The 27,375-nt window shown below is 33.8% G+C and overlaps 2 protein-coding genes and 3 long non-coding RNA genes across 6 annotated transcripts in view; 1 reads left to right on the top strand and 4 right to left on the bottom strand.

The window, feature by feature from the left end:
• Positions 1-1,398: 1,398 nt before the first annotated feature.
• Positions 1,399-23,391, bottom strand: LOC130047967 (uncharacterized). Its single transcript, XR_008796789.1, has 3 exons — positions 23,235-23,391; positions 22,573-22,613; positions 1,399-1,547 (listed from the first exon to the last, which is right to left on the bottom strand). It is a non-coding gene; the product is annotated as an uncharacterized LOC130047967 (long non-coding RNA).
• Positions 1,650-3,323, top strand: LOC125646244 (uncharacterized). 2 transcript variants are annotated; one of them, XR_008796786.1, is made up of 3 exons: positions 1,658-2,052; positions 2,762-2,860; positions 2,975-3,323. It is a non-coding gene; the product is annotated as an uncharacterized LOC125646244 (long non-coding RNA). The 2 variants fall into 2 exon arrangements; XR_008796787.1 differs by having other exon boundaries at positions 1,650-2,860.
• LOC130047966 (uncharacterized) lies at positions 2,725-6,338 on the bottom strand. Its single transcript, XR_008796788.1, has 2 exons — positions 5,186-6,338; positions 2,725-3,121 (listed from the first exon to the last, which is right to left on the bottom strand). It is a non-coding gene; the product is annotated as an uncharacterized LOC130047966 (long non-coding RNA).
• On the bottom strand, positions 19,487-22,284 carry LOC125654138 (uncharacterized). Its single transcript, XM_048883941.2, has 2 exons — positions 21,990-22,284; positions 19,487-21,629 (listed from the first exon to the last, which is right to left on the bottom strand). The coding sequence occupies exons 1-2, from the start codon at positions 22,215-22,217 to the stop codon at positions 21,321-21,323; spliced, it is 537 nt and encodes a 178-aa protein (XP_048739898.2). The 5' UTR covers positions 22,218-22,284; the 3' UTR covers positions 19,487-21,320.
• A 159-nt stretch (positions 23,392-23,550) lies between the features above and the next one.
• LOC125654139 (transcriptional regulator ATRX homolog) overlaps positions 23,551-27,375 on the bottom strand; it is a 90,300-nt gene continuing 86,475 nt past the window's right edge. Inside the window, exon 15 of the mRNA XM_056143775.1 lies at positions 23,551-27,202. The gene's annotated coding sequence lies outside the window, so the exon portion shown is untranslated. The remainder of the gene's footprint in view (positions 27,203-27,375) is intronic.

Raw genomic sequence — 27,375 nt, 5'->3', positions numbered from 1 at the left:
ACAGACAGTTAAAAATAAGCCATCAATAAATCATTTTCAAGGCGTGGACCTTGCAAAAGGAAAATATACTACAATTTTTATTATTATACCTCAGTATGAGAATGCCATGCAACGCGTAATCTGATTGGTCTAAACGGTCACGTGCCAGGGAGGACAAAACTTCATATCTCCCTCTCAGCCATCATATCTCCCTATCATATTTACCCCTTGGGCAGTCTCGTGCATTATCCATAAATTTAACGTCAAGGTAGACGAAGTGTATTGTGACGTCACAATAAGTCCGAGTCATTCTACTTTCATAGTTCGTAAGGCACAAAATATGCGGGTCTCTGATACACAGTTGAATCGCATGGTTTTGGTTTTGGTTGATACAAAAACAAGCAAGTAAATCAGCACTCAAGGAGAATGGAAATACAAAAACTGGTTATCATATCACTGTATTTCGTTGTTTGTACCTTCTACCGTAATACGTTGACGGTGCGGTGTTACCGTTAGGACGACCCCAGCTACATACCATGTAGATGAGCGGACTCCAATTTCAAACGTACTTTTGTAGTCTTGCTTTGTTTCGGTATAATAAACAATTTATTGCATGAATGTTCGGGAGATATGAAGATTTATTCACCCAAGAAAAATCATATTCCCCTCGGGCGTTGCCCTCGGGATATATGATTTTTCTTGGGTGAATAAATCTTCATATCTCCCTCACTATCATGCAATAAATGTATAATGTCTCAGGACTGATACCACTCAAAACTAGATACTCGTCCATTTGCACTATTGACAGTTTTATTTCTATTTGAGCGAGTTGATAAAGCTCAATGTTTTGTTCCATCGACAATCTTCTCTACTTCAAATGGAACATATATAATAAGGACAACAATGGTCTGAAATGGCCTTCATTTTTTAAAATCATGGACACAGATTATTGTAGATCCTTATCAATTCCGATCATTTAGTCTCAAAATGAGAGTCAATTCTTATAATGACACATTTTATGTTCATATGATGGTGTCAATATGACTTCCAAATTTCCTGATTTTATTTCCCCCCAAATGACAGGAAATGTTGCTTCAGACTTCTACTTTTAAAGGTTACGTATTTACACTCCAGTGATGTCCCAGAAAACCCCACGATTACTTAAATCCGTTGCATTCAATTAATGATCAATATAAAACAATTTTGCACATATTAGCATGGAACTGCTTGATTATACAAGGTTTCAAGTATATTGGAACTTAAGTGAGAATGGCAACCCCATGGAAGTACTATCGTCAGAGTGTTAACACTTGTATGCCATTGATTGCAAACGGATGTTTCATTGCTGAAGTAATCATTTTCACATTTTCGAAAGTTCATTCATTATATATGTAAAAGGAAAAAACATCTTAACAGAAAACTTCTTGATTTCTCTGATATGCCCTATTATAGCGTTGTTGTCACTCTTGTAAGTGTTGGAATTTTCAGCAAAAGTAATGTAGATTTTTTGGTTTTTCAGAAATTTGACGAGAACGGACATCTTTGTTGAACCACAGGATAACCGTTGCCTGTACATATGAAAAAATAGTAGATATCTCTTAACATCTCCACCATACAATATCAAAATATCAATAATGATAAAATCCTATTTAATTCATTCATGACATACTATAGCCGTGTTTCGAGTTCCTCCGGAACACCCGGGATTTTTCGTATTTAGCCACGCCGGTCACGTGATATGAGCAAAATGTTCCACAGGGGTACTTCCGGTTAATTTTGTTTACACTGGTAACAAAATTGTTTTTGACAAAATATAGATTTTGCGGCACAAACTGTCGCAAATCAGATAAAGGATAGCAAGGGATATATATTTACTTGGGAAGATGTCAAAGTTTACCTTTTCCCACACCCGGGAAAAGCGTTCACGCAGAGGAAACGATGGCGTCATTTGTGTAGAAAACCACGACCAGCCGAAATTGAGTGCGATTATTACATTCCGTGAAAGCTGAACCAACAAAGAAACATCATTGTTCTAGCCAGTTTCCTTATATTAACTTTTAGGAAAACCAAGAGGTTTGTACTGACTCTTAAAAATATAATATAGACTGTGCAAAATCTTGTCAATCTTAAGAATAGGTATACTTGTACCCTCATCCACATCTGAGCAGTGTATGTATTTTACAACGGTGTTCATGTGACATTAAATAGAGAATTTCAATTATGAACTTATGGTTCAGGCTCATAAAAATTACGAAGCAATTTCACAAGGGAGTGAGAGGGGGGGGGGGGGGTATATATATCTGCCAATTAAATAAAATATGAGAACACCAGATAATATATCCCTACGGATCTATACTAGAATTTGCATGATCATTTATTCAAGCTCCATACCGATGGTTCATTCACTGCAAAATTTTGAATTATATCAAAGAACATTGATCTTTTCTCCAACTTTTAATACAAATCAAGCACAGGCAATATGCATCGCTTGGGGTACTCTTTAATAGTAAATTCGAACACAAGTGATGCATATTGCCTGTGCAATCAAGGTACTTTGCATGTACATGTACATCAGATATGTACATTTCCACTCAAACCACTTATATACAAGAATGGAACCAGCTGAACATGAGCCAGGTTATATATTATGTATTTGCTCTCCTACCCCTTTGATTCAGTACTGTGTAAGGAAATATACTATTGAGTATATATATATATTTTAAAAAGAATAACAAAGAACAACAATTTTCATTCATATTTCATTCAACATATATATACACAGGTTGATAACAATGGCTGATCTGCATATAATGACTGCTAGTTATTGGCTGGTATGCAGTGAAAGGGAGCTAAAAAGGAGTAAAAAGTTCATATCAGCCAGGTGAGAATTAATTTCTTCTTTTTTGTGTGTTATACATATGTAATTCTTTTCTATTGCTGCTTCAAATCTTGTGTATTTGAAAATTTTCAGTCTAATATTTTGGTAATGTTATAGGTAGTGTGGCTTAAATAAACCAGTGTTAAGGAATATCCAGTAATGGCATGACATCATGAGAGTTTGGCATACCGACATTCAGATGATTAATGATGAAACTGAAGACCTCAGGTGAAAGGCATGGAAAATGATCCTGTTCCCATATACCTGAAAAAGAGGAGGGATGCCACAATATTGATAATAGACTTTTGTCAATTTGAGAAGCAAAGATGTAAAAAAACAAAAATAATAATGCTGAAATTATAATTCATGTATTTGTTAAAAATACTGTTCACTGTACATACATGTATATTTTTTTTTAACTTATTTGGAAATACATGAAGTAATTCATATTAAAACTGTGAATGTATAAGTTTTCATGATTTTATTTATATTTAAGTCAATTCACCTTTTTCAAACTTTTGATGCATATGATGGATTTCCTCTGCATTGCTATATCTATCAGGCCCAGCACAATCTCTATATTTAGCTATATAGTTTTATAAAGCTATTTCAAACAGCTTCATTAAGCTAGTTTCGATTAAATTTCTTAAGTGCAATGACACATAACAATATACATGTACTTTGAACTAACCACAACACTATTCTAGGTATAGATCATATGTCATTTTAAGAATTTTCATGAAAAGAGAATTTCTTTTGTATTGATAACTGTCCACTACCTTGTGTGTGTCGAAGCTTTGATAAGTATATGATGACTTTACAATGTGAAATCTGTAACAACTTAATAATCCTAAACATTTGACAATTTTGAATCAAAATTCTTCCTAAGGTACATAGTTTAAGAAGCTTTTTTTGTTTACAGTGTGTTGTTTCAAGTACAAGGATGAAATATTTTCACTTAGAAATTCAATTTTTATGCTTTAAAAATATATTTGATAGAAGATTTGAAATAGTTATATCAAGCAATTTCAATTAGCTTTAAAAAGCTATATAGCTTGATTAGCATATTTATATAGCTAAGTATACTAGAGATTGTGCTGGACCAGTCTATGAGCACCTAATTGAAATTATGTTGCTGAAAGGAATAATATTACCTTAATCATGATCAGATATATATTTTGTTCAGTGATATAAATATGAGCAGTAATCACAAATACCTACTGGATTGTGAAAAGTCAGTAAAATGACTACAACAATAAATAGTCATGCTAAAAATTCTTCCAATTACATGAGTATATCATTAAAAGTCGAACTCCAAAGACTTAATTTGTAACACAAGTATTAGTTGATAAATAATTATTTTCAAATTAGACAGCATATTGACTATACCCAAGTAGATAATTTTATCCTCACCCACATATGGCTATATCATTGCACTTAGAAACCCAGTCTAATTCAATCTAAACTAGCTTTAAATAATAAAGCCATTTCAAATACCTATAATATTATAGTTAATCTATTACTTTTCACTGTGTATTGTCATTATCTAAATTTTATATCAATAATTATCAGGTGCAGTCCAAAGACCTAAGTAGCTACTTATAGCTACCTAGGTATTTAAACCTACTCCAGGTAGCTATTTTTACCTACGTTTTCCTTTACTTGCATTTCGTGGCCAAACGCAGGAACGGCGCAACATGGTGTGTACCAAATTTCTTGATTCACTTATACTGACAATGAATACCACAAAAATATTGGACAAAAAATGATTACTTTCAAATTTGCATCAATAACTGCACCCACTTCCATTCTCTAGGAACTTAGGATCAAAGATAAATGATAAGAAGTCTAGAATGTTTTACAAATCTTTATTAATTTTAAAGTTAACATTCATGCACTCTTACATTAAAAGTTTTTGAGTTGATTTTTCATGCAATTTCCTCTACATTTTCCACCCTCGTAAAGTATTTAAATTTACACTCCGAATTTTGTCATGCACATGCACAACATGATACATAAAACGACTGACCTGTTTAAAAGATGTGCCTTAATTATTATTTATTTATATCTTTAAAAACATGTAAAAGTAGCTACTTTAAGTAGCTTTAAATACCTAGGTAGCTATTAATAGCTACGTAGGTAGAAATAGTCTTTGGAATGGACCTGGTTATATATGTTACATGTTTATGCCCATTTTGGCCCCGATTTGGTAACGTAAATTCTATTTCACATAGGCCCTAGACTGTACTGGACTTAATGCCTGCTTTATGAAGCAGTGCACATTGTGTTTTGTATATATATAAAATGTCGTCATAATTTTCATTTTACCTGTTTGACAGGTTTCAGTGAGTCTAATACGTTCTTTTCCTTTACCCCTCCGGTTACTAGACAGCTGGGCCTTGCACGACATGCATCGTCTTCTTCTGTTCTTGACGAAGTCTTTCGTTGTATTTCGTAGATCAATAGTAGCTTATCAAACGCTCATAAACAAATATGTACCGCATACACCCCAAACCATTAAATGTGTATTTCAATTTCATGATGATCGACAAAATTAAGCCTAGGCCTAATACACGAAGTGTCGACTGTTGGTAGGTAAACAACGATAAACCGGAAGTAACCCTGTGGAACATTTTTGACGCGGCGTGACTAAACACAGAATAAACACTGTGTTCCGGAGTAACTCGAAACACGGCTATTACAGTATTGTTGATATACCGTAGATCCCTTATGAACAGAAGTAATTCATATAATTCTACTTTCATGTAAAATACTCTAATCTGATTGGCTGAGACACGTTTGAAAACCATGGTTCACCCTTAGGAATAAAAACTACACCCTAGCTATATGTACAAATTAGGTACAGTAGATTCTAAACTATGTACCTTTTGTGATAGGGAAGACGAAACAATTTACCATTTACTTTGGGATTGTCCAAAAGTACAACAATTATTATCAGAATTTATCAGATATTACAATTCAAAGGCGATTGAAATAGAATTTGATGTCAAAACTTTTATATTTGGTGATACAAAACAAAAACATTTCAGGTCATACAATGCATTACTTATAATAATCAAAATATATATATATAGGAATAGATGTAAAAAAAAAAATCAGCTAACACTTAAAGCCCTTATAAATGATTGGAAACAATTGTATCAAATCAACCTGGATAGTTATAAGGAAAGAAATGAATTAGATAAATTTAAAATGGACTGGGAAAAATGGTCTCCATTAGTCAATTGACTCCCTCCTCTCTCTCTCTCTCTCTCTCTCTCTCTCTCTCTCTCATAAAAAGAAAATGAACATTATAATATATATATGTACGCTTAAATGTATTCATATTCGTTTGTATCTACTTTTGTGCAAATGTATGTCGATTGAGTGAAATAAAAAAAAAAATAAAAAAAAAAACTACACCCTCCAGTATATTAGTATCGTGCAACGGGATACATTTATTGACAATATATGAGATTGTTCAAAATATATCACATGCGTCAAATTCACACCATACGCCGTATATCTTATAAAGATATATTTTGACGTTTAAAATGAATACGGTATGTAATACGTTACAGCAGTACTTTGAGTGAAACTAATTAATGAAAAGATATAAATGATGAACTGCTGCTTTTAGGTATATTAATATTAATAGTTGTCATGTAACTATCGCAGAGGGGAAGAAAGTAACACTATAAAGGTATTACTTCTTTATGAAACATATTTAGTTGAAAGAGAAATTCAAAGTAGTCATAGAAGGATGATGGATAGATGGGTGAGCATATATATATATATATATATATATATATATATATATATAGTCATAAAATGAACAATATATATATATAGTCAAAAAATGAACAATTACGCAGAGCCAAGGAAAGCGCTATAGATAAGAGTCTGAGTACTGGATTTTATCTGGATTTTATTTTTTGACTTTATTCTACCCCGATACCAAGAAAAAAGAATATATATATATATATATATCCAAATTGTGTTTTTAAAAAAAATCACAGTGTCCGGTATAAAATATTAAAAGAAATAGAATAAACAGTACACACAGTTAAAAATTTAACGCAAGCGCTTTCATTTTATCTGAGGATTATAAAATGAAAGCGCTTGCGTTAAATTTTTAACTTTGTGTACTGATAAAAACGGATATTTTTAATTCCAGAGAGACGCATCATACTGATGAACTATACGTGAATAGTGCATGGAAGTTGAGGGTAATATTGAATATATATAGATAGATAAATAGATAGATAGATAGATAGACACATAGATGTGACATTCTGTATAAAGTAAGTAGTGCTTGATGTTGAGTGTAACATTGAGAATCCTCTATTAAGAAACACTGCGCCTCGTTTGCCAATGATTTTCTCAAGGTGAAAATTTCCAATATTACCCTCAACTACCATGCACTATTCACGTATAGTTCATCAGTATGATGCGTCTCTCTGGAATTAAAAATATCCGTTTTTATCATGCATTACAATTTTATGCATTGGAGTACTTGGGGGGCATTTGAACGGCGATTGCAACAAATAAAGAATTGGCGCAAAATAAGGATTACCCAGTACTCAGTACTCAAAGAATTTCACTTTAACAAAATGTACATTTAACGGTAGTCTACTTCATTACAAAACATTGATACACTCCTTCAATATAATCAATTTTTAATGGTATAGTTGACAGTAATGAAAAAAATATTGAATTTGATTTCATAAGGCAAAAAACCTTAATAACTTATCTGAATTGGACAAATCCTAGGTGGTGTTTTCAAAAAACCAGTAGAAATGTTTGATAATGTATTCTAGTAGATTAAATAGTTTTTTTAATATCATGAAAGGTCAAGGTAACGAACTGTAATCAATCCCATAAATAATACAAAATAGATAGTTGGGCAAACACGGACCCCTGAACACACCAGAGGTGGGTATTAGGTGCCTATGAGGAGTAAGCATATCATGTTATGAGAATGAGTACTGTTGGTTATCTTCACATTTTCATTAAAGCATTGATACCACAGCTAATTATGTCAAAACCTTTGATACTTTGATTTCACTTTCTCAAAAATATTCACACTTTTACTATTACAGCAAACACTTTGATGTAAAAATTTACAACAATATACATATATTTTGTTTGGACAGTTAAATCTATTTACACGACATTCAGTACCTTCTGAGTAACCTGACGATTCATTGAATTGATAATGATGTGTGAAGTTCAGGCTTTAACCGCACTACGAACAGTGTGTGATAAGGATTTGGAGGAAAAATACAATGAGAGACTATTCATTCCTTTTCAACTAAAAACTTTTGCTACCCTTTCTAACATTCCCGCGTAAAATGATTAGGTATATGACAAAAGAACATTAGTTGTGCTCATTGTGTCTATGAAGTTAGAAATATTGTGCACGAGGGACACAATATCAAGCTGAAGTGATGTAACCCCACTTTGTTTTTTTGGAAAATTAAAGAACAAGAGCCATAAAGTACTAAAATTGGCCCTTTCGCCAAAATAAATGAGGCTTTCACAGTTGATGCTCTAGGATTTATAGGTTATAGTATATAAATATTGCATGTTCTTGAGGGTAACATTGAAGATTTTCACCCCGAGAAAACTATTGTCAACCTAGACGTAGCCGAGGTTGACAATGGTTTCTCGAGGGGTGAAAATGTCAATGTTACCCTCAACGACATGCAATATTTGTTTTATTATACCGAGCGAAGCTCGGACGGGCCGAAGGCCCGTCTGCGAAGCAAGGATCTAACGTATGTAAAAGAAAAAAGTCAAAATCAGCAAAAGAAAAAGAGATAATCTCTATACACGTTCACAGAAATTTTCGTGATCCATATGGGCGCCGCCATTTATTTTTTCATTACCTGCTTCATTAGTTATTCGTGTTTTATTTTGAATGCCAATAATAGAAGCCTCTGACGTGCAATTCGTAATTCAAACACTCAGTTTGTTCAAAGTGAATAGTAAAATTATCATTGTAACAGGTTTTAGCAAATAAATACATATAAAACCTTAATACGACTAAATAGATGAACGAGTTCATGAGTTTCTTTTTATAAGAATATACAATAAAATTACGGTTACTTTTTTACCATTTTGAATTTATTGGTTAATTTTGTTTAGTTTTAACGGCCTTTTTCATTGCACACGGAATGTATTATTGTTGTTTATAATTGTTTGCTTTGAAAAAGAGAAAAAAGTCGAAGCTAAATGTGACGTCATAATGTACAGTTTACGTCGCCTTGCGTTTTATTTACCGCATTCAATGAATAGGCGGATCATGTAAAACTGCTGTCCCCATATAAACTCCTTTAATGAGATGTTACTGGGTGTTTAGCGCAAGGAAATTTCATTCAAAATATATTTTTTTAAATGAATCATAAGGTACCGTACTTAACGGAATTATGATTACCACTCGGGAAACGGAGTTACGTACATGCTTCGCTCGGTCCAACGGTCACACCGTATATATATTACTGAATGTTATCTAAACAGGAAAGCAGAAAACTTACGTCTGTTAACATTTGATCAATCACTGTCATGCGACATTTCGTATATCGATGCAGGTATTCCCGGTTATTACAAACGCTCAAATGACGTCGTCTAACAATCTACGGCGAACCGTACGCGCATAAATTTGACGCATGTGATAATTTTTTATAATATCACCGTTGTCAAGTACTGTTACCCGTTGCTAGATATTATCACCCTAGGGGCGCGTGCTTTCTGTTCTCAGAGGGTAACAATATGTTTTTTCAAATGCTTCTCGGCCAATCAAATTAGAGTATTTTACATGAAAGTATAATAAAACAATTTATTTTATAACTATATCTTTTCTAGTTTTCGTTTTACAGTCGATCAAACTTTGTGTTGTTTTTCAACAGAAAAAAACTATATAACGTCATGATGTTGACGTTATGAGGATCACAGTGTAATACACAAAAAATGGACGCATAGATTATTATATATTTTTTGGGCTTATTCTGGTTGTAAATCACAACTGTTAAAATACTAGAAACTTGTATATTTTCTATCACGATGTTTAAAGTTGTGATATATTGCCCCCCCCCCCCCCTTCCCACTACATAACACTACAATTTTTTCCCCGCTGTATTGGACATAATTGAAAAATCGTGATCAAAAATTAAAATTCATTGCAGTGAAAGGACCACAGCAAATAGTATTGTTTTACCGTCTATCTCAAAGACGAGTTTATATTTTCAAGTTGCATATATCTATTTGTATCAACTTCCATTAAAATTCATATAATTGAGGATAAAAAAGAGAGACAACTGTATAATTTTGGTTAAACTTGAGTAATTATAGTAACTAATTACAAAAATGGATTTTTAAAACTATTTTTTTAAAAATAAAACATGGTGGACTTTTAAAATTGTCGACACCTCTGAAGTCTTAATTTTCTGAGCGAGGTAGACCTTTAAGTCCACAGAGATCTGACATCTGTGCCTCCTTTGTGCCACTGTGCACCTTCGTGTGATAAAAAAAAATACTAAGCGAAATATTTGTGGGTGAAAATTAAAACGTATAAAACGGCGACTTGTATATATTCATATCATTTAATGATATATATTATTGTATATGTTTGAAGCAGATAAATTGTTTTTAAAAAAGCCCAGAAATAGAGTGGACAGTGTCGCTAAATGGATTTTAATTATCTCTAAGTAGAAACCTCAACATGTTTGTAAATCGGGATTATTTCTTGTATATAGATATATCAAGATATTGATATATATCCGTATGCAGATTTCCCCGCAGACGTTCACACCTTTATGAAACACCCAAATTCTCGACATCCCGTACACAAACACCTGTACGTGTTAGTCGGCACATTGTTTCACAGCACGAGCAACACGAGGTCACCAAATAAAAGAAGGACCATTTTACTTTGAAAATGAACAAACGAATATCACATGGTATAAATTGGCATTGATTTCAATTTGATAAATAGCATGAATTATAGCAGCTCAAAGAAATGTGGACCATGAAATGACGAGTAAAAGCATTGGTTTATTTGTGCGATTATTTTAAAAGATTTACATTTATATTAGTGCACCACATGTCTTTTAATGTATAATTTTTATTGTAATTAAAAATATTAGATGATTTAGATCCGCTGTCTACATGTTTACAGGTAGTGTAGAAATATCAAAAAGTGTACAGTTGACAACACGATTGAAATAAGAAAGCGGGCGATTTTTTGTTTATTCAGTGACTCACGAACTTACCCGTCTTCTGAATGAAAGTTATAAAACATACTTTTTTGGGGTCAGTTATAACACCCGAAAACGGGGGTAAAAATCATCTTCGCTTGCCATGGGTTTTGGGTCCATTCTGCTCTTTGTGGACTGAATACATAACATTTTGCTATCGAAGTTGGAAAAAATAATTCTAAAAATGCCTAGATTGTCCGCTTGCATAAACATGTATTACGGTGGTAAAAAAAATCTAGTAAATCCAATGAAGTTGTAGTAATATAGATTATATATTTATTTCATTTTTGACTGAGAGGGCGTTAGATAACTAGGCACGTGACATCGGTTTAAAAAAAAGGGGGGGGGGGGCAGTCCTAACTCGCGCCAGCCGAATAATTTAACATGGAAAAAAGGGAAATTAAATATATCAGAATGAAGTGGAATGGTTAATTAATAAGAATAATATTGTACATTTAAGATTTGATTAAACTTCCCGTACCTGTATACACTTACTGATGCTCTCTCTCTCTCTCTCTCTCTCTCTCTCTCTCTCTCTCTCGATCACGAAGTTATAGATTCAGTACTGTTGTATAGCGTGTATGAATAGAAGCAACTAAAATGCAAATCGTCAAATAATGTTGTCTATATATTTTTTGTGTGAACTAATTGCATTTGAAACCGAGATTTTAAAACATCCTTACAGTAGACTTGGATGGGTCCATGTGGCGATCTATCCACTGCACACTTAAAGAAATTGAATTCGGGAGGGGGATTGGGACAGTTTGAGTGGATGAAGACCATCACCCACCACCGCCACCACACACATGTACACAATTTTTAAAAGGTTTTGAAGATTGGACAATTTAAGCACAATTTCCTGTTGGTATTGTAGGCTGGATTATTAAATTAAGATGTATTTATTGGCACAACACATGTCCAGTTTATTAATTGACAAAACATATATAATATAGCATTCAGTCCGTCTGTCATAATTTAATTTTACTTGTAACACGCAATTTGATTTGTTGAGCACGCTGAAAAAATATTTGTTTCTATAGTATAAATGTAACTTTGGTATGGGGACACACTTCCTTGACAACCAAGACGACACTATTTTTCCTTTTCTAATTTTACATTGGACAATGGAACACTGACACATTGATAGGCCTTCGAACTAGGCCATGAAATTGAAAATCAACGGAATTTTAAACATGCACAATAAATACTGTATTGTCTTACCCCCCCCCCCCCCCCCCCCCCGCAAACAAAAAACAAAAACACAGTCTTTGTTTAAAGTAAAGTTACATAAAAATAAAAAATAAAAAAACTCTTGACATATACAACGATATCATATGTGAAATAAAAAAAAAAAAAACAAAAAAAAAAAACAACAACAACAACAACAAAAAACCGGTATTTCATATGGGGTTTACTTGATCCGCCTATCGAAGCCTAAAATGCGTCATGAATGTCTTACAACAGATGACGTATTGTCTCATCGATAACATGTGGATCGCTATCTATGAATTGCTTACATAATTTACTGTGTCGGATTTAACTAGCGGCAATGCTGCATGCTATGGTAAGTCATATTATAGTTTAAATCTGTTCTTTTGAATTCCCTTTTGCCTGACCAGGTCATGCTAATATTCAGCCCGAAACTTGGATGTACTGTAAATCAAAGAAGGACTTGCTCCCAATGTACGTAAAGTTAGGTTAAATAAAACAGTTATTTCGAATGTTGACAGTCTAAAGCCGCGTAGTAACAATTTTGTAAAATAAATAAAGCAAAAATTATTCAATATGATATCAGTACCATACAAGAATACTTGCGTGAAGCCTGAATATTTTACGATATCCCAAACTTTGGCCAAGGTGAAAGAAGACACCATGTGCATTTCAGTAACTAGCCCTAACAGTTTCGGTAACTGCCGTTTGGTTCAATGATAATGTTTATGATTATAATGTAAAACTACCAAAATTGTACACAGTGTTTAAGCAACGATGCAATGAAGATGCTTTGTGAACGACTTTAAAAGATGAAAACAACTAGGTATTGAAAATGAACATCTATAGCCTAGTAAAAGGGCAAAACAAGCTGCAACCAAAAACTATTATTAGGTGAGGGAATTTCCCTTGCTTTAAAAATAAACACCGAACTAAAATGACCTATATATGACACGAAATAAAAAACGTAGTTTCTTTCTCCATAAGATACTTAAATCAGCCATATTATCTGTAAAATTCAAGTTTACCACCACCAGCGCATTATAATCGTAATATATTTCAGCAATCCAGAATATCGTTTTTTGAAAAATAAAAATAGTGCTCCTAGCTCACCCTAAAATATTTTTGTATTTATGGTCAATTGAAAAGGTGTATATTATTAAATTACTTTAAATATTTTGGGCGAGATGAAACCCGTATGGCAAAACCTTTACAAAATAACCAGTTTTTGGTGAAAAATGACACAATTACGGTACCGTATCCGGTTCTAGTATGTATACAGCTTTAGTTGTGCTTCTATTTTTAAAATCTAACATGTTTTTTAACCCCGGATTCTGATACATATTTATAACAGCAATACTCCTATTCAACATTTACTTTCATTTTTATATATTTTAAGGGCCATATTTTGGGGTTTGTGAATCAGGTTCTTTACTTGCTTTAGATGTATTATCCTAATTTAAATCCTATATTGATGAAGTACATGTATGTATAGATCATTCCACGTATCTTTTCTTGGCAGCTGACATGTTTTGGTCACATGACCTTCTGGCATTACGGTACTGCTCAGCAGATATGCCTCCTTTGAAGAAGAAATCGATTGGTAAGTGCATTCTCTTCAATGATATCTGTATATATTATAAATAACTTGTATTTATTTATAGAATTCGGAATTATACCAGGGATTTCCCCATCGAGGTTCAGTCAAAATCTTGTCATGAATGGACTTTGTGTGTACTAAGGTCAATATTTACAATTCTTGGCAAATATTTTCATTAATCACACAAACTGCAATTGTAAAAGATGTATTGATTTATAGCTGTCCATCCGATTATGATTACTAGGTAATATTAAGATTCAATCACTTCGGTGACGAAGAAATTCGGTTATGTATCGGTCAGTTTAAAAGAAAGCTAAAAGAAATCATAGGCACAAATGAAATTATTGTTAATCATGACTTACATTATTATAGTGCAAATTATTCCTTTTTAAAGGATTACCACCGATGAACAGCAAGTGGGAGAAGAACAATAGCAGTACTTGGCCAAAAACATCATATGAAGACTTGGTGGAATACCTCATCAACTCACAAGCTTATGATGGGAAAGAAATGCGTGCATTTCGTGCTTTGTATGCCTTTAATTATGTTCAGAATGGTTGGCTTGGAGATGTGTATCATGTAAAGGTGGATTCCATAACGTATGTTAAGGCCAGTGTTTTTCCATCTCAACCTGGCATTGGAAAGGCAGACTACTTACCATGGGTTGCATTTGAGAAGGATGGACATATTGTGTCAGCTTCATGTACTTGTCATGCTGGACTTGGAAGGGCTTGTAGTCACATAACTGCTATAGCCTATGCTATCTCTCTCGCATGGATGCACGGATATGCTGGACAGGCATGTACAGACAAACCACCTAATGGGATATTGGTTCGACAAAATCAATACAACCTGATAGGCTCAGCAATATAAACATTACAAGGCAAAAAAAAAAAACAAAAAAAAAAAAAAAAAAAAAAAAACACCCAATAACCCTTCAAATATGAGTAATGGGACCTCACCAAAAGAACAAATAAATGAAGACTCAATATTTGACAGTCATGGAGACTTATTGAGATTTGTGTCAAACTGGTCCATTTAGTCACTATGGAACTGTCCTGGAACCATGTTGCATAGACTTCTACATGCCCCTGAATTACAAACAATAGATGGTGCTTCAAGTGGTGCGGCACAATGCATTACTCATGGATCTCATGACATGGATTTTTCAGAGCCAATCCATGAACCAACATGTGAACCGTGCAAGACATTCTTCGATAGATATATCAAACTTTCTGACAGTGCATATGAAATCCTTGCTACCAAGACTCAAGATCAAAGCCAAGGACAACACAGAACTTTATGGAATGACAGCAGAAAGTTGAGAATACCATCATCTAAATTAGCTACATGCTGTGCCAAAAACAACAAGAGCTGATCCTCAAAAGTTTGTAAAATCGCATTTATATCCACGTTTTAAGGGATCAGCTGACACCAGGCATGGAACCTTGAGTGAACCTTAGGCTCGAAAAGATTTTGAATCAGAATGCTTAGGAGGAGGACATGTTAAGCTTTCTGGCACTGTTATTAGCAAACTTAAACCATACTTTTCATGTAGTCCAGATGGGATAATAGATTATCAAACCACTTTGGAAATTAAAAGTCCCACAAAGTCATTAAATGAACTAATTGAATCTGAGAAATATGATGTAATATCAAAAGACGGACAATTAAAACTAAAACCTAAATGCAGAAATGGTTATTACACACAGGTTCAACTTGCCATGTATTGTACTGGTGCAAAAGTGTGTAAATTTTATGTCTTGAGATTTAACCCAGAAGAGCGAGTTTGCATTGATGTTGAATTTGATGAAGTATTTTTACATGAAATTATTTGCAATGCCAGAAAATTTTACTTTCAACATCTGCTTGTACGTATTGTAGATGATTTTTTTTTTAAAGAGACTGGCATTATGTCAGGAGTACTTGGAACGTCTGTTGTTAATGAAATTCATACTGAATTCTTTATAGTGTTACTTGTTATTAATTTACATGTACATGTAATATACCTTTAATACTGCATTCAAATTTAAGGTGTTGCTTGTTTTTAATTTTCACACATGTACATGCATATTAATGTAGTATGGGGCACTTTGTAATATTTAAACAAATGCATTTGCATCACAATCAAAATAGAATCAACACAATCTGTATTTGTAAAATATATTGGATATTTAAATTTCATATATTATAAATAAGTAAATGTCAATTCCATAGTTTATTTCAAAAGGAAATATGTCCCATGCTACCTTAAGGATGAAACTATAGTACAGCTTTAATAAACAAAACAACATTACTTCAGATTTCAAACAAGTATTTTTTTTTATTTAATTCAATGCGGATTGTCTGGTCAAATTTCATTTGAATTCAAATTTTAGTACATTGAATTCTCCTTAATCCAGTAACCATGCAAATTGCATAAAGCAGCACAAACACTGATTATTTTGTCCATTTTTTTTTCAATGATTTAACAGCGACTGATGTGTTCAAAATTCTGTAGTTCTTAAGACGGGCAATTTCACGTTCCACATGGATACGAACTGAAGCAATACGTCTTGATTCCACAGTCTCTTTTTCACTAAGCTGTGACCGCCCCTTCATAAAAGCAGGAATATTCAACTTAAAGCTGACATGAATTAATAAATATAGTATAATTCTATAAGTCCGCCATATTTCTCTGCTAATCCGCCATATTAGTTGGAATTTCTATTGTTATATGTATCAGGGTTCGCATGGTATATAAGGGGACGAGCTTTGCTACGCTTCACTTCACATCAGTGTCTTCGATTTACCTATGCAGGTAGATTCGACAGATAACACGTACATCTCCGATACTAATTTATAGGACCTCAAGAAGAAATGAAATCACGTTTTGGAACACCACGGAGTGCTCAAAATTATAATAAACATATCATACAGTAGTAAATCATTCTAAATATATATATTTGGATAAATATATATAGAATGTCTTTTCTTTACGTGAACGTGCGTACATTTGCAGTAAATATGTCACAACTATACAAAAATGCGGAGAAATATTTCATCTTTTATCTATTGATAAAATGGAATAAGCAAAGAGTATACAATCTATACCATTCACAATTACTTCAAGTAAAAGGCAAAGACATAAATACTACTGTACTTATAAAAATGGCATGCATGCTCGCCATGAAAACGCATCGAATGCGGACGACTATTTACCTGGGCCTACTCGTAATATCTGTAAAGGACCGGAGATGTACGTGTACATTTGTCGAAAATACCCTAAGTAGTAGTAAAACTCCCTTTATTTGCATAATCCATGAAACAAAACGATAAACTCCATTTGCATTCCAACAGTAAACAACATTGTCCATTGTACAGACTGCGACACACTTAGCCCGTGCCGATCAGCTATCTTCAATCAGGGGAAGTATCAGAGTATAATATTTACTCTGTATTGTGCATGAATCCTTCTACCATATGATTTACTGGTCAGAGTATTGCAGATTTATAAATCAGGAAATCATTTAGGTACATAAATTTGCATATACAACACTGTATGAGTGTATGGGATGAGAGAGAGAGAGAGAGAGAGAGAGAGAGAGAGAGAGAGAGAGAGAGAGAGAGAGAGAATCTTGTAATAATCGAGCGCTTATCAAGACAAATGATATCGTTAATTCAATAAAAAGAGAACAGTACTAGTAACTCAATATTGCTCTCATTAATTCATAATACAGATTTATTTGATTCATTTAAAGCACGCAATAATTAAAAATTAAACATATTTTTAAATAATGTTATTTTCAATTACTTCATTTTATGCTAATTTGGCGCTCAATAGATCTTAGATATCTATGCCATTTTGCGTTATTACATTCTGCGTCGAACTCGACGCAAATTGTACTAATGCAAAATGTAATAATCGAGTATATCATATTATGCGTCGTTATCAAACATCAAGGGGAGAGGACAAGAGTGTCTGTCACCCATCTTTAATAACAATATCCATTTTTTGTTAGTTTGTAATACAAATAAAAGATACATTGAGTGACAACCCTCCCCCACTTACCCCAGCTTGAAAGTTCTGATATAATAGTAGAAGACACACACCACCACCAATTAAGAAAATGAGGCACTCATAGTAGAGGACTCTAACCATCCCATCCGACCCTCAACTATTGAAGAAAATGAAGTGTAGGGGGAATTATTGAGGCAGTCAAAGTAAAAGACTCTTTAACCCTTCATCCCCACATTAGAACTTTGAACATCGGACAAAACATCTTGGTTTGTTTGGGTGTTTTGTTTTATTTTATTGCTGTTTTCCTCATCTTTTTTAATTCTTATTTTGAATGGCAAGAAATTTTGAAGAATCCAATTTTCCATTTTTTCCCCTGTTGCCCCCCCCCCCCCCTGAAAAATGACGATACATCTATGGTTATTACATGTACATTTTGCTTTGCAACACATGCATGTATACTAATTGTATGGTACATGTAGAATTGCACCCTTTACCAAGTTTTCCTTCATTTACACAGTGTAAGAAATGGTAAACCAAAATCACAAAACAAAATGCATAAAGACCAAGATATTTTCAAGCGTAGGAACTTCATTCATGAATACATAAATACATGTATTCAGAAAAATCGAATGCATGCATTTGTGTGTTTTAACGTTTCTGTAACATGCCATAATGATTACTTTGAGGCTTGAGTGTAATTTATTCATAAATATTTTCATTTCGTAGATCTGGCGCAATGGCCATACCGCTGTACGTAGAAATTTCAAATTCAAAGGTATTCGATAAGATGTTAGTATGCATAAATCAGTAAAATTCGTGTTGAGGTTTTATTTGATATGATAGAATGTCAATATACTGTAATGCATTAGTAGGATATGCAGAAGGCAAGAGTATAAACATTTTCTTTTTTCATTATCAGTATCAATATCTATATGATCACGAAAAAACATTAAATAATTTATATCCGGATTCATTTATACCGATTTAGATATCAATAAAAACAAAGCTGCATAGTTTGGGAGAGGGGTTTCTAATGAGTCTGATGAAATTAAAAGAAGGAACCCAACATTTGCATTCAAACTAGATGTACTTCAACATGAATTCATTTCTGCTCTGACTGAAAGCATGATTCTAAATTCGGGAACGAATCTTGCATACAAAATAATTAATAGGGGAAGACATAAATTCGAGCTCCTTTGGAATTTAATGAAATGTAGATATGCACCTTTCTGTCAACACGAATTGATATGTTGTTTCAGGCACGAAAACAGGGGGTTGGGGTGGGCAGGAAGGCTGGTCTGCTATCCCCACTTTTTTTGACAATTTACTTTTCCCCCGTTATTCTAACATACACAGTCAGTAATGTCGACAGTTCAAACTAATATTTTTTTTAAAAATTGTAATGAATTCAATTATAAGCATCAACTCCTGTAAGTTTCCAATATATTGTCAATCACAAATTTTTAAATAGCTGGAAATTTTTAATGCTCGTAAGCTTACATTTATGTAAGTGATCAATTTTCTTTCCTTCTGTGAAATGATATATTATAAATCGAAGTAGGACGGTATCTCTCTCTCTCTCTCTCTCTCTCTCTCTCTCTCTCTCTCTCAATTAATATGGACATACAGAGACCGTAAATAATTATGTGGTTCCAAAAGAGACAACAAAACTATATTTTCGTTTAGAAATTTACTTTCATATGTGTCTTTGTGTATAATGAACTGTTTATTATGGATTGCAAATGTAATACACGCATTTGCACACAGATGTATATTTTCGATCATTATTCCCTTATTTGTATATCCAAGTTTGTTTATGATCATCGACAAATTTTGAATTGCGCACGCAATATATCCAACAAGATATTAGATTCCCCATTTCTATAAACTGCAAAACCTCGACCAGACAAGCATTCAATACAGGAAAAAAATTCGACTCTGACATCTCCCCTGATTGAAGACACCCTGTTTGGCACGGGTGAAGTGTGTCGCAGTCTGTATAATGGAATGACAACGTGTTGTAAAGTTCTAACGAGATACAAATGGAGTTTATCATTTTGTTTCGTGGATTTATCAGAATAAAGAGAATCTAATATTTTCGGTAAGTGCACATCTCCGATACCTGTTGAATAGACGCCCGTATTTGATACTTTTTTGGCGATTATACCTTGTGCATTGCATATTATGCATATGGCATGCACCTTTATTTTGCAAGAATTGATATAAATAATATATTTTATGCTCTTTGCCTATTCCATTCTATCAGTATGTAATTGGCAAATGATTTATCCGCATTTATTTTATTAGAAAATGCAAATACTTGCATGCACTTGCAAGTATGCAAGAAAAGCTTTTTTCTTTTCTTTTGTTTTTTTTGTTTTTTGCATTTTTGTCTAACTTATCTAAACTTCCAGAATGTTGCATTAGTAAACAATCAATATTTTGTAATTTTGAGCAAAGCATAATGTTTTAAAATGTTATTTTATTTGTTTCTCATTCCCTATATATTTCTATCGGAGGTGTGCACTGGTCGAGTCCACCTAGAAAAATCACTCAGGTGTGACAATCACATTTGGGGTATATACGGGAAGAGTAAATTAGGCTACCTGAAAGAAATATGGCAGATAAGATGAGAAAGGTGTACGTATTTATTAATTCATGTCAGCTTTAACTCTACGAACAAAAAGGTCCTCTCCAATTGTGAAACCACGATCTGCCATTACATCATCGCCCGGCCGTAACACATTTAAAAATCCACATTACTTAGTTATAAAGTTATCACTAGCTCTTCCACCATAAGTATGTGACACAAACATAATTTATCCACTAGGTGCTATGGACACAAGAACCTTTGCAGTGTTATGCCCCTTGTAGGTACTATAAGTTTGAGCTCTGGCTTTAAGGAAAAATGGACGCTGAATAAATATCTCGGTACAATCAATAACACAAGTTGTTTTTGGAAAAGCATCCTTAAATGACTGTGGCATAGTCCTTTGAATAGATTCTCGTGGAAGCCAGAGTACACAGTTTCGCAAATGTGCATAATATTTATCCAGGAGGAAACGATTGAACTGCATAGTTGAAATGAAATACCAAATCTGTTTCCCAAGTCCTTAAAAGCTAGACGCAGACGCATTATTGGCAGTAAAATCTGACCAGGGATAGGCAATCTGTATGGTAATTTCTTCCTAAACGCAGATAAAGTATTAACTAGTGAAAAAAACAGCACAAGTAAGACCAGTGTAAAATCTGGCTTGAATGTCAGTGTTAATTAAATCCACACCTAATTGGAAAAAGTGTTGTATGCCAACACATTTTGTCTTTGGTCCTAACATAGCATAACAATGCTCAATGGTCACAAAATTTTCTATCTGTGTACTTGAGTCACATGTTTTTTTAACACAAGGACATTTTTTCCTCAGCAAAATGGCATATTACAGGTTCTGTCTGAGAACAGTGGTTTGAACTTTGTACCTTTGTCGATTCTATGTGTCCATCACCTGCTAATTCGCATGCTTTGTTGGAAAATGTATGGAAATCTTCAATTGTTGGACACGGTTTGTTGCACTCTGTTGAAATTGGAAGAAAGGGCACTCGAGTGAACTTTCGACGTCCAGGTTTTACTTCAATCTTGTATCCGAGATGAAGAACAGGATCAGGATTTAACCCCGTCAGTCTACCATCAAGAAAACGAATAGAACACACCTAAAAAAATTGGTAAAGAATCAGTAAATTAACTGTTAAAATAAACTAATCAGGTACTCTGACCACTAACCTAACTTGTCTGATAACCTGTTCTGTAAATACATGTACTGAACAACACTCGAGGGTCAAAAGTATTTCTGCACTGCTGATTTTCACGATATATTCATTACCAGTTTTATATTTTAAAATTTATTCGATCTGTCCTACGTCTGTAACATTACATATATTCACACTGATCCTACATGTACAGATGTATCTCGGCGGTATCCTACGTACACACGGTTGTTTACAATAGAGATCCAGACATGACGCAAAATGATGACACATATAATGATATCCATCAATATATACTATAATTACCTGGTCTTTGTTCTTTGGATCAAAGTCTTTTCTATTAATGGCACGAATCCATGCTCGGCGTCTTTCCGCATTCTTCGGTATGCAGAGCATGGAGAATGGCTGAAGACAAGGGTAATCCTCATGCAGTAAGCCGTGTTCTTCGCAATGCGCCTTTTTCCAGTCATATAACTTCTTTTGGTGGCAACCGATGATCACACACATTTTGAATCCACCCCGCTTATACGGCATGATAATCGGTGTTTTCAGAATCTCAGACTATCTGTTGTGCAGTACCGCAATGGCCGCCGATGTTTACGCTACCTATTGGCCAGGGGAGACGACTATGTAAGAATTACGCACAAGAATGGTCTATATAAATATTTCGCCAGCTTTAGGTCTGTATAAGTTCCATGCAGCATCACTATACTCTATGGATACTTCATCACCAGACATTAATGTAACTGATACCCAATCTAACCTCCCTGTGTTCATTTGAATAGCTGAAACTAGATTTCTCATTTCCACCTTTGTATCGATGTGTCCATTATATTATTCATATTCACCTCTAAATCTATTTCTATTTCTATGCATAGCTGACACTCACCTCCTCATTTCCATCTTTAACTTTTACATATCCACGGGTGTCTAATAAGATAAAGAGTTTTGACAATTTATTAATGATTGGAATTGAAAATAGGTTTACATAATTACATGTTTATGCGTATTTAATATTCAAAAGTGATGCATTTTCTTAGGTTGTCATTGCTACCGTGGTGAGATTTAGTTCAGTTCATAACAACCATACGATAGACGATATACTATGAAAAATTAAATGAAAATGATTTGATTCGTTTTTATTCCCTGTAATGATTGTAAATGTGGTATCACTAATGTAGATACATGTAATGTGAAAACGTTTGAATATACAGGTAACATGACTGGATGGTATATGGTATGATATGAGGTCAGATCTACGATGTAAAGATGTAATTCTTATTTATGTAATTCTTTTCGTTTGTCCTGAAGAGGGGACGGGTCGTCCCGAAAATTTGACAACCTGGTTGTCAGTGCCGTTGGTCATTTTAGTCCTCTTTATATATTTTTGTATTTGACCTTGTATCCGACACTTTTAGGTATCGTGTGTTGTTGGAACTTAGTGCTTATATATATATATATATATATATATATATATGAAGTATAACATTCTACAATTAGTATTGATAGAATGTCCACATATACCAACATATCTATGTAAAACAGACTTACCATTTCCAAGGTCTGGCAAATGGTCTGGATAATATTTGATATCAGAGTTTTTGTCTGATGTAGATATCAGATCAATAATTTCTTCTCTTGATTTGTTCTCACCCCACTTAACATTGACAGCGTTTCGTTGGATATCTATTTTATAGTTGGAAAAGCTCTTTACTTTTCCTTTGGAGTTTGCATCCGAAAGAAATGAATATAGAATTTTGACCCGTTACAAAATATTTTCCTGAAAGCAGTAAATAACATGGAAACCGTTCTCCTATAGACACATTTCCGTCACAAGACATATTTACCAAAGAATAAAATAAAGTATTAAACTCATTCTCTTTATACCGTAAATATTTATCTTATACATCGATCTCTTACATTAATTCATAAATAAATATATGAACATTAAACTATACAATAGGCATGGATCAGTAGCGTGGTACTTAATGATTTTATTGTCAAATGTTTTCTACACAACAGTATATTGAGGTTGACTTTATATGAATTGACGCCTGAACAAATATCCAGTTATCTTCATTATATATTTTAAATCAAGGTAGACTACTGACAAACAGTTGATGGTGCAGGGGTTCGAACAAACAGTCGCGTTCAAAATCAGCATTTTGCAATTTCTATGGTCGTTATAAGGATCTAGTTTGCCAATTCCACTTATTATTGGGTCAGATGCTGTCTGACGTGTTTCATGCCGATTGTTAGGCTGTTCTTGGCAAATTGATTATGACTACGAATAACTCTGTTTACCTGATCAAGATACTGGCGGTCGTTTCACTAAACGATCGTAGATCGTAAACGTAGACTTAAATGTGAACGTAGCACGTACGACCGTTTCACTAAAAGTTACGATTTGCGATTTACGATCAGTATTGATCGTAACCCTACGAGTGGTCTAGGGCTATCGTAAGTGTTCCTACATGCACTCAAATGAGCAATATGGCCGCCATTCTGGTCCCGCCTGAGATCATTTTGTGTTAGTATTTACCTGACTGAGTTTGTTTATACTTTGTAGGAAGAAAACAATCACAATGACTTGCTGTCTGCTTTTGCACAAAAATATTGTACAGTCCGAGCCCGAATCTTAAATGAATTAGAGTTGTCCTTTGTTACGCACAACCACAGAAATGTCAGTCTCACAGGGGTCAAGCCCGTTTTCGGTCCGGGTTCTGTGATACCACAAATATAGTAGATTCATTGTATCACAGATTTCGAGTCCAAAACGGGCCTAATTCCTGTGACCAGTCTGCTGAAATAAATGTAAAATCAATTAATTCATATTTTAAAAAGTGAGGAGGAGGGGGGTAGTCAATATATCAAACTTCGCATGTAATAATAACGAAAACAGTTGTTAGAAAAGTGATATGTGGAGGATGTGGGAAAGATATTGCTACATCTGTCTGCATCATCGTTAGTGTACATGTATATTTAACATTAGGCAGAATTCAAGACATTAAAATTCTGATAGACATGGTCAGAAATTAAGTTTCTTTAGTAACAGTTGATTTAAATCTGAGACGTTGTGATTCGACGGACTCAGTTATTTTCTTTCCGTCAGATCAATACCTTTGATTCAACTGACTAACTGCATAATACATGCACATTCGGATGAACATTACAAAGAACAAGGTACGATTGCATACATGAAAAGGCCCAAAAAATTTCTCTCTATAAAATGTCTCTGGAATTAACCTTAATCAGCGTTTTAAGAAAGTAAAATATATGCCAGGTATACTATGTTAACAAAATCATTATGGTATTCCTAATTGGATGGCATTATGACATCATGAATAAGACATTTCCCGCCTTTTTTTCAAAATAAGCCTGAAAACTGCCAAATATCATACATATTTTTGCTCAGGAAAAGATGTGCGCATTTGTCGAGCAAAATGAAAATGATATATATTGTGTATTATTTTAAGATTAAAAACATACTTGAATATGAATTTGATCGACGCATGCGCTGTATGTTTTCTGAAAGGAAAACCCCCTGAATTTGTGGCTATTTTAATTGAAAATGGCATTTCTGCAATTTTATGCCAACTTCTAGCTCTCGTCATATGACACAGATCATTTTGCTGATCAAACTGAGCGGATTTTGGGTTTGCTAATCTATTCCTTATTTCAATGTCAGGTTTTAAGCTCCAAGTGAAATCATCGATATTTTGGGCCAAATGACTTTAGAAACTGTACCTACTCCTTTGAAGGAAAATATGATAATAATATGATATGGTAATGGGAGAGGGGTTATAATCCCAATTTTGCAAGTGGAATATTTCTGTAGTTTTATGAAGGTAGTTAGAAATTAAACATACAAACTAGACCTATATGTATACACAGACAAGGGATGGGTCATTATCGGACCCTTGGGGTTCCGAACCCTTGTTATAAAGTGCAATCCCGTGGGTATCCAGGTTAGAATAGGTCCTTTGTACCTCTTGTTTGTCGTAAGAGGCGACTAAATAGGGTGGTCCTTCGAATGAGACTGCAAACACTGAGGTCCCATGTCACAACAGGTGTGGCACGATAAAAATCCCTCCCTGCTCAATGGCTGTAAACGCCGAGTATAGGCCTAAATTTTGCAGCCCTTCACCGGCAATGGTGACGTCTCCATATGAGTGAAATTTCATGAAAGGGACGTTAAATAATATAAAATCAATCATCATAAAGTGCAATATCAATAATATTTTTTAATAAATGATCCGGAATATATATACATCATCACGTAAAGACGGAAGTTAGCATATGCTTACAGGCCTAAACGGTAAAAAAAAATATATAAAATACAAACGCATGGGGAAATATATTTCAAGTCATTTAAGGGACAACTTGAGCCCATGATTTGTTTGAAATTTATACAAATAAGTGAATAGATATGTCATTAGTGTTACAGTGTATTTTACAACAATGATTAAACGCCGGGGTAGGCCTACATGTATAGGTTTGATGCAGGATAAAATTTCCTATACTTGTGTGCAATTTTATTTTCATTTATTCATCTTTTTTTTATTAATATCATTTCATTTTCTTATTTATTTATTTTTTCAATCCGTTGAACATAGCTTACTTATTGATTGAAACTTGACTCACATGAGCAGATCGACACATGGCATTTAAAAATCTAGAATGTAAATCTTTTATGTTATTTCTTATATCATCACCCCCCCCCCCCCTCTCATTTTAGTTACATGAAAGTCAATAAGAATTAGGAATTCTCTTTACGTAACACTAGATATCGGGCTCAAAATTTCCATTGTTTTTGTTGACAACTTGCATTGGTCGCTGCAGACAATAAGGATATGTTTAAAAATCATAAGGAAATAATGAATGGATATTTCTTTCCATAATGGGTTTAATTTTAAAACTACCTCCGTAGAGAAAAGAGTCCTAAAAAGTCAGACGTAAATCGCAATCGTAAGTGTTACGACTACGATAGGTTTCGTGAAACGCTCGTATACGTGCGCGTCAAATAATCGTAAACGTAATCGTACGTTTACGATCTACGATCGGTTAGTGAAACGGCCGCCAGGGCTCAAAACGGGTGTGACCACACGACAGGGGATAATTACTCCTCCTAGGCACCTGATCCCACCTCTATTATATCCAGCAGTCCGTGTTTGCCGAACTCTTTATTTTGTATTGCTTATAGGAGTTATGATATTGATCACTGTTCATTATCTTCACCTTTCAGGTAAACAATTAGAGCCAAAACCTTATGAATTCATTTCCGTAAATGTCTACATTTCCAAATCTCTGTAAATGTGAAACGGTTGTTGATGTTTGACTTCTGACGACACTTTGAAAGTCGCAGTGAAAAAGTTTTAAATATACATTTCTGTCTGTTTCATCATTCTATATATTATAGAAACACACCGTCAAGTGCAGTAACTTCTGTCCCCACAAATATTCCTAACAGACTCTCTCTGCTTCCGGTAATGTTTTTTCTTGATGTTTTAAGCGTTTCACTAAAATGGAATAGAAGAAAATAGATCAATAAATATATGAAAAATGAAGATGACTTCGACGGAGTATTGATGTACGTCATTAAGCATTAATCTCCTCACGAATTCAATGCATTCACTACAAATTGTTCAGATTTATCTATTCCTTTCATTATTGATTCTAAATTAAAAGTTAC

The sequence above is a fragment of the Ostrea edulis genome, chromosome 7 (genome assembly GCF_947568905.1).
Source record: "Ostrea edulis chromosome 7, xbOstEdul1.1, whole genome shotgun sequence".
Lineage (NCBI taxonomy): Eukaryota > Metazoa > Mollusca > Bivalvia > Ostreida > Ostreidae > Ostrea > Ostrea edulis.
This window is presented reverse-complemented; position numbering and strand designations above follow the sequence as displayed.